This window comes from Notothenia coriiceps, unplaced genomic scaffold, assembly GCF_000735185.1.
Source record: "Notothenia coriiceps isolate Sejong01 unplaced genomic scaffold, NC01 NC01_scaffold00006101, whole genome shotgun sequence".
Taxonomy (NCBI): Eukaryota; Metazoa; Chordata; class Actinopteri; order Perciformes; family Nototheniidae; genus Notothenia; species Notothenia coriiceps.
The window spans coordinates 147,193-155,830 of record NW_011338802.1 but is presented as its reverse complement, the minus strand read 5'-3'; the positions used below and the strand labels follow the sequence as shown (position 1 = coordinate 155,830).

General features: G+C 40.5%; 1 protein-coding gene across 1 annotated transcript; it reads right to left on the bottom strand.

Annotated features, from left to right (window-relative positions):
* Window positions 1–2,426: 2,426 nt before the first annotated feature.
* six2a (SIX homeobox 2a) lies at window positions 2,427–5,808 on the bottom strand. The gene is made up of 2 exons (XM_010768821.1): window positions 4,873–5,808; window positions 2,427–3,378 (listed from the first exon to the last, which is right to left on the bottom strand). Exons 1-2 carry the CDS (start codon window positions 5,430–5,432, stop codon window positions 3,072–3,074), a joined length of 867 nt encoding a protein of 288 aa, XP_010767123.1. The 5' UTR covers window positions 5,433–5,808; the 3' UTR covers window positions 2,427–3,071.
* Between the last annotated feature and the right edge of the window lie 2,830 nt (window positions 5,809–8,638).

Sequence of the window (8,638 nt, the reverse complement as noted above, 5' to 3'; positions counted from 1 at the left end):
CTAGTTCACACCTGTCTGTCTGTTTATCCAGATCCCTTTTTCCAAAAGCCATGCTGGCAGAACAACATCGGCTTTTATAACTAGCTCGCCTTATTAGGCCTTGTTTCAATGCTTGCTTATTTTCCTAACATCTTTTGCCCAACAAACATTTACTAGCCTCCCTCTTCGAGGGCACACATGGCGCACTCATCACTATGCCAGTTTAAGTTCACATTTGAAGCCTTTTGGGAGAGAGAAAATACGAGAAGACGAAAATCACAGCGTTATTGGGGTTGGAGAGTTGGTTTGGGGAGAGAGCAACTATTCCGTGTTTTGTCTCCTTACAAACCGCTGTAATAGGCTTGTTTTGAGCAGACCCATGTGCACTCAAGTCCTCGTTAATTATAACTTGTGGGCTTTAAGCTGCATGTGTAATTGACCTCCATGCAGCAGCAGCTGTACCCAACAGGAGCGACTGATCCCTCGCCTTTGCAGACAGGAGGGAGACACTTCACACACTCTTTGTGTACGCTTCTCCTTTTTACACTCCCATTACAGACGCTCTGGCTCCTATCAGATAATCCCTGCACCATAATATTCTTTTGCCGTTTACGTACGCTTTAAGAATACAAAAATATACCTGGAAGCCAATAAACATCTAATGAGCTTTATGCTATACAATGTCTGAAGCCCTCGTTAGTGTGATTTAAAAAAAAAGGAATTATGCATCATTTCTATTTTCCCCAAAACAATCCGATAATATCATCAAAGTATAGGCTACATCAGCTGTTGGGTAAATAATGCTATGTTAAGGTTACAATTATGGCATAATTCATTTTAAAAAACGTTTTCATAATAGTAACATGTTTTGCATCGTTCTTTAATGTGCACCAAAGCAAATTCCTCCCATGTGTAAACCTACTTGGTAGTAAAAACCGATTCTGATAAAACATGCCATAATAACTTTAATATGGGACAATGAGGTGTATAAAAATACCAACATCGAGAGCACTCTCGCAGCACCAGAACATGTAGCCTATATAATAGGGAAATACTGTAATGAAAGTAAGAACAGAATAAAAAATGTTGTTTTAGGTTTATTCTCGGGCAGCAGAGTAATGGGGGGAGCTGAAGGTGTTGCACGACTGAAGCTGTTCAAACAAAGTGTCTTCTTTCAGCGCCCGTTTCCAGTTCTGTGTTTTCTTTTTTTCTCTCTGCGCCAAACACTACGGCACTTTTGTTCTCCTCAGCCGAGCGCGGAGAGATAAGGTGTCATCACTTCAACATCAAGGTTCCCCAGTTGGAAAAGCACGTACAAATTTCGCCCAGCTTTGCCCATAATGGCCACATGCCACAGTCTCTTGACTCGTGTTGTTTTAACAAAGCAGCATATTAAGACCCTCTTCAGTTTTGTCATTTTAACATCGGCAATGATGATTTATCTGAACTTTGACCTTCAGTTCGACGATCATCACTTTAAAAAACACGGTGAATATAAAAAATTATGCAATTATAATTAACGTTTGTATTTTTAACTATCTCATATTATAAATCGGTTTTAATCATATAATATAAAATCCCATAAAAAAGGCCATACTGCAAGTTTAGAACCGATTTTACCTGCAGAAGCCGAGGGCACAAGCTTTAAAATGTCTTGAAATGGGGAGAAATTTTTTCCTCCGCAGCATTTATGATAAAATGGTAGATAATCCCGGGATATCGACCCGTGCAAACCTGCAGACTGCTCACACATAGAGGACAATAGCAGTTTCTTAAAGCACTGAGGCTAAGAGCTCTTGATTTTTAGGTAGGCCTACTGCTCTCTAATTTCATTTTCCCCCTAATATTCACTGGTTGATCAGTGCCTTCAAAAGGCCAGAGGACATAGGGAAGCATGGACTTGCTTAGAACCAAACAATACCAGTTTTTTTCCATTTCTGCTACCAAGTGAGATTCGTGAAAACGGAATGTAACCTACACATTAGAACATCCTCAATAACCAATGCAAAGCAATTATAAAAAATAAAACACACACATTCCACAAACCCTATGACTGAGTAAAGATTGATATTTGCCTGCAGCTGTTCCAGTGTGGGAATATTTTTGTTTAAATATTCCTAAAATGTCACCCAGCTTGAATGGTTTGAACATTGAAAACAAAGGAGAGAAACCTCTGCAAACATGCCAGGAGTCATTCTGAATCAAAGAAATCCTCGAGTTTTATTCCATGTATTTCTTTTTCTTTTATTGTAAAGGGTATGAAACTATGGTGAATCGTTTTATGTTTCATCATTTATCGCAAAGTTTACATGCAGTCTCTTTCCAAATGAAAATGCAAATGATAGTAATAATATCAAGAGATATAGGTAGGATATTTCCTCTTATCACGGCTCTTATATAAGACACTTGAGAATATTATACCCCATCAACCCCCCCACCCCTTTCTCTTGGAAAACCCCGTGTAAACAAAAAGGCGATTGGGTAGCCTATGCCTTTAACTCGGTGCCTTCAGAGTCTGCTGATAAATCTAAACCCCTAAAATAACAACGGTAATAGTAACAAGAATTAAGACATTTTATTGTTATTGTTTTCAACAATATAGCATGTTACGTACATTCCGGTAAAATACTTTTTTTCTATTTTTTTGTTTTTTGTTTTTTACCTAAAACGACCTAGAACCACCTCACCTTTTGTTTGCACCAGCACTGCAAACATGATCCGTTTAACAAGTCATCATCTCTATTTATCTTTAGAATTACATTTCCCTTAAACGAATTTAAGAGAAAAATAATTGTACCTGCATTAAGCACATTTCCGAATTGTCTTAAGTGCTCTGCCTTAACACTTGTTTCTAAAAAAACAAAACAAGTGGAACTTTGTTTTAGAGATAGGTGCACCCTCAGGCAGATTTCCCCACTTGTTTAAAAGTTTGAATATGGGATAAATGATTTGTTGCAGCGGCTGTTTTCTCGCAGTGTTCCAGTCCGTCTGCTTTGCACTTTGCCACAAGTGCTCGAAGTTTGCCTCACTCCAACTCGTAAATAACTTTTCCAAAAAATGGTTGCTCTTTGTCCCGCTTCTGTGCCAGTTTTTTAAGAGCCAAGGTCCACTAGATTAGAAGACATAGGGTTCAGTATGGAGTCGTGGTGCATTGAGTGGTGATGGTGCACCGAGTCTACACCGCTGAGAACCGGGATGGCGCTGGGTCCAGGCGGGGGCGCAAGGCCGTGCAGGGACTGTAAACCGGAGCCGAGGAGCAGAGCCGGGCTGTGGGACGTGTGATCCGGGGTCCCCATGGGTGTTTTATCGTCGTCCGAGCTCCCCAGGAGAGATTTATTTCCATTCATGGAAGAACTCAATGGGTTGTGACTATTGCTGTTGGAGTTCTCGTTGTTTTCCCTGACAAAACAAAATCACACATTATTGTGGTCCAAGTGCAACCAAATTCTTGTAAAGATATTATATCAAGCTGTGACTTATTTTTAAACTAGCTACAGTGTTTTCACAGAATATAAACTAGAGTAGCATACTTTAATATGCAAATGTAATATCTGTAAATAAATATTTTTAACGTTGAGAAAACAAAATAAACTTTATTCTGAAATAACTAACAAATATGGACCTATACAAACACACACAGCAACACACACACACACACAGCAACACACACACACACACACACACACACACACACACACACACACACACACACACACACAATGCTAATGTTGTATATTAGGCCAAGCTATATTTACTAAAGCCATAATAGCATCATTAATATGTGATCAAACGCTTAATCTAATGATTTATTAAAGCATCAATCAGCACATGTGCCAGGATGCAGGCAATAAGTAAGTAATTGAAATAATTAGAGGCCTTGGCTCATTTCACTACAGCACTGCAGAAAGTTAAATGGCTGCATTATAGAGGAGTGACTGCAGACAATACATCAGACTATTGAACCATTAAGCGTCTTTGTTTAAGGCAAATTAACTTAACCAGAGTGACCTGTGGGTAAACACGCCTATCAAAGTAGGCTAGTTCTTTGGTACGTCTAAATAATGGACAGCTCTAAATATTGCTGAACGTGTGCTTGTTGCCTATGGCGTATTCATGTGTTCGCAGTGGTGACTAAGGCTTTCTCAGTGGGAAGACATGATTTACGTGGAGCTTTCAGCCCGAATTAGTGGCCACAGGGCGAAAGAAGACACCGACCAAGTGAACACCTGACTAAAACCTCTCCACACGATGTAATTTAAAAACGTTGAAATGTACAAACGACTCCTAATGAAATGTCAACCTGGCTGGTGTGGAGTCTACACAGCGTGCCACATCAATTAAACCGCAAACAACTTTTAAACGTGTTCTGGGATGTTTTCTTATATATCTGTGTCCAATCCAGTGGGCTATATGGAGGTTTCAAACTTTTTTTTTTCTCTGATCCTTACGTGAAAGTCTAATTTAATGTTATAATAAGTGTGATCAAAACATAAAAGTGGGGTAAATGCAACTTTTATAACCTTGTAATTGACGTGACAAAAACTCTTTCCTTTTCTGCCTTTCAACTTTTACGCACGGCCAGCATAATTATCACAAACATGAAAAACAACAGTACAGGACGTGAGTTACCTGAACACAAAGTAAGGAAAAGTCACTGCTTTTAATATAATTGTCCTAAAGAAACAGATGCGTGCAGAAAACTAAATTTTATTAGGTAAGAAGTTGAACCAATATATGAACATTTGCGCAATGCAATACATTGCCAGATGTAGGTCAAATCATATAGGAGGATCAGAAAGCTGTTTTTGGCCTGGTTAAAATAGGTTTTCTGTCTTTTTTTAATTAATGTCACAAGCATGACAAACCACAAGATTCCCCTTTTAGCACTCTTACCTTTCCTTCGCCTCCGCTGCTCGGTCTCGCTGCCGTCGGTTTTTGAACCAGTTGCTGACCTGCGTGGTGGTGAGTCCCGTGCCCTCGGCCAGCTCTCTTTTCTCCCGCGGGGATGGGTAAGGATTGTGGGTGTACCACTCCCGCAGGACGCTCCTGCTCTTCTCCTTGAAGCAGTAGCTTGTCTCTTCTCCGTCCCAGATGGAGCGAGGCAGGGGGAACTTTCTCCGGACGCGGTACTTCCCCACGGCGCCGAGCGGACGGCCTCTCAGCTTCTCCGCCTCGATGTAGTGCGCTTTGAGCCACAGCTGCTGCAGCTTCGGGTGGTTGTGCGGAGAAAACTGGTGGCTCTCGAGGATTTTGTAGAGCTCTCGGAAGTTCCCCCGGTGGAAAGCGACCACGGCTTTCGCTTTGAGGACGCTCTCATTTTTGTGGAGGTGCTCACACGCCGGGAGGGACCAGAGGAAGCGCCCTAGCCGCTCGATGTTCCCCCCTTGTTGGAGAACTTCGCAAACACACGCAACTTGCTCCTGCGTAAAACCAAACGTCGGAAGCATGGACATGGCGACAACGTAAACCAATACAGATTATATTGTGCCTTACTTCCACGTCTCCCCTCTCAGTCTCACATTAAATCAAAACGCATTAAGTCCATAAGCGACAAAAGGTCCCCAAAAGAGCAACCTAAAACTTAAAACAGCCCAAGGTTAGGTAGTAATATCCAACTGCGTATGGTGGCATAAACTCAAGTCCATTCAGCCGTGCAAAACCCCAGGCGACAAATCCTCATATAGTTGGTGAGAAAGAGAGAAAGTTGCTACTCCTTCCACCGTCCTCCTCCACCTTTTCTATGCCGTTTCAACATAACCTACTCCCGGAGACCGGGCTCGCTGGCTCGTTTTAATAATATTATTCTAAGCTGGCAAGACAAGCGATTATATGAAATCTGATTGGTCGGTTATCTGACCCGGGGATGGCGAGGATAAGACAATAGCCTTCGTCAAATTATTTGCCATGGTTACGCTGTCACTCAAAGTAACCTGATATGCTTTGAGGTGGCTCCCTGGCAAAGTCAACACGATTGTTCCCTTCACGACCAGCCCGCCTACCAATAGAAATATTGCTCAGATTTTTCGTCTTAAAACACTTTTTTTTCTTTCTCTTCACTTTGACAGACACCTCGGGCAGCCAAAGAGCGCGGAGCTGGGGGAGAGGGGGTGTGGAGAGGGAGAGAGGTCCCGCAGCTGGGGGAAGGATGGCGCCAGAGCGCGCAGTCAGCTGCAGTTTGTCTTCCAGCCTCCAGCGGCTCTCACAAATCAATCAACGTTTCCAACACCTGGAACTTTAAAGTCAGTCACTTTATAATTTCATACACGACAAATGACTGTCAGCTGTCTAGCGATAACAGGTAAATTAAGGAAAAGTTCCCCCTAAAATACCTGACCAACTTATGGCAAGCAATACATAATTACAATTTGACTAAATATGTCAGAGAGGAGAGGTTTACGTTTTCTCACCCCCAAACAAGTTAGATACATTTGTTTTCAGCTCACATGAAGAAGTAAACATTGTTATAGTCATTTGGAACAAGGAATTTGGGTAAAGTGGGTTTACAGGTGGCTTACGTTAGATACATGGTGAACATAACTGCATTTAGAAACATTTTCTATGATTTGTTTATGTTTTAAATAATAATATCATAAGAAACATAATGTTAGACGTTTGAACATGTATTATTTTAGTAAGAAATATGGAAAATATGTGCTAACATTTCATGCAAAGACTGTGCGTTAGGATATTCCCAAAGGAAATTAAGTCTGTCAGTTCGTTTGTATTAACTTTATAACTAATTTAACTTTTCTATTTTTCTAATCAAATACGGAATAAATATAGTGTTGTGTATCTCTCTGATCCTAAAGCGATATTATATATTTGTAAGAAGACATGTTGCTCCATAATTAAGTAAAGTAGGACCGTGCTACTGTTTATTATTTACATCTAAATGTGGGGTGAGCCAGTGAGGGCTGAGACAATGTGAAGGTGTGCAGCATCTCGCGGTGCTGCAGAGAGGGAGAGCAGAGAGGGAGAGAGGGAGAGTGTGTCGGGGAACAGTGGAGAGGAAACCAAGCAGCAGCAGCACCGGTGAGCCAAACAATTCAATCTGTATTTAAGTCGTCTGGCTAACACGGTTCAGTGCAACAGTGCAGGAAGATGGAAGTCAGATATCATCAGAGCTGGGAGGAGAACTCAGATAACTAATAGTAGAAGTAGCCTAATACTCTGTTACAAATTAAAAGTCCTGCATTCAAATGTTACTCAAGTAAAAGTACAAAAGTATTAGCATCAAAATATACTTAAAGTACCAAATGTAAAAGTACGTATTATGCAGATTGGCCTATTCCAGAATAATATATATTTTGATTATAATTATTGGTGCATTAAAGTGTTATCAAAGCTAGTAAAGGTGCAGCTAGTTTTAATTACTTTGTATACTGCAGGGTAGCTTGTTAATTTACTCCAGGTGTAACTAAAGTCTTATTTAAGTGTTGTTAATATTTTCACATTGTTAATCCAATTGTCCAAAGTAACTAAAGGTATTAAATAAATGTATTGGAGTAAAATAACACAATTCACCTCTGAATTGTAGAGGTAGCAAAGTAGCAACACATTGAAAGTACAAGTCTCTCAGAATTGTACTTGAGTAAATGTACTTAGTTACTTCACACCACTGTATTTGAGTCGTCTGGCTAACACGGTTCGATGCAGTAGGCTATAGTGGAAGATGGAAGTCAGATATCATAATCACAGCAGGATTAGGAGATAGGGTTTGAAGAGCAGAGGAATAATTTCAATGTGATGATTAAGATAACATGATGCGGGGAAAAGGCGAAGGTATAGGTTTTATAATTCAGAGGAGAAAATGATACTTGTTGATGAAAAATGACGAGTTTGTTGTGGCTCGATGCAAATCCTCAAAATTGGCAGCAGCATAATGAAAACAGTGTCATATGTTTTATGTTGGTGTTGTCAGGTGTATGGGGACGTGTGTCACGCGGACGGGCATGTGTGTTATTGACTGTTGGGCCACAGATTGACCAGTTGGTAGATTTCTATCGCTTCACCATGGGACCTCTTCATTAGAGATACGATTGTCAGCTACACCCACACAAAGTATCACATCACTCGAGACTGCTGCCTCCAACTACACACACAGACACACGGACGCGTACACTAACCATACAAACACACACACACACACACACACACACACACACACACACACACACACACACACACACACACACACACACGCGCACGCGCGCACGCGCACGCGCACACACGCACACACACACACACACACACACACACACACACACAAACACACCACGCTAAGGTAGGCAGTGTGAAAAATAAAAATAAAGTAAATATTACAATGCTACTAAGAATACGAATAATAACATACATGTGAAAATAACGGTAATACTTTACGGTAAGGGAACATGAATCATCATGAATTCATGCATGACTTAATGCATGAAAAAGCATGAATGAATTCATAGTAGGCTACTCATGTAGTACTTCATGAACTATCAGTAATGTACAGGTATGGTATCTCATGCATGACTTAATGCAGGAACATCATTTGTATTATTCATATTTTCATTATTGTTATTCTTTATTATTATGATTATGATTATAATGCATGGTATTTAATATTTGAAAGGCGTAATTTGATATATGTTCAGCCCTCTATTCTATAAAGCCTCTA

What these genes read in the sequence shown, in the direction of transcription:
- six2a (XM_010768821.1), bottom strand. Translation starts at nt 5,432, where the DNA reads ATGTCCATGCTTCCGACGTTTGGTTTTACGCAGGAGCAAGTTGCGTGT. An exon ending in GCAGCGGAGGCGAAGGAAAG is followed by an intron (nt 3,379 to 4,872) that starts GTAAGAGTGCTA and finishes TTGTTTTGTCAG; the next exon opens with GGAAAACAACGAGAACTCCA.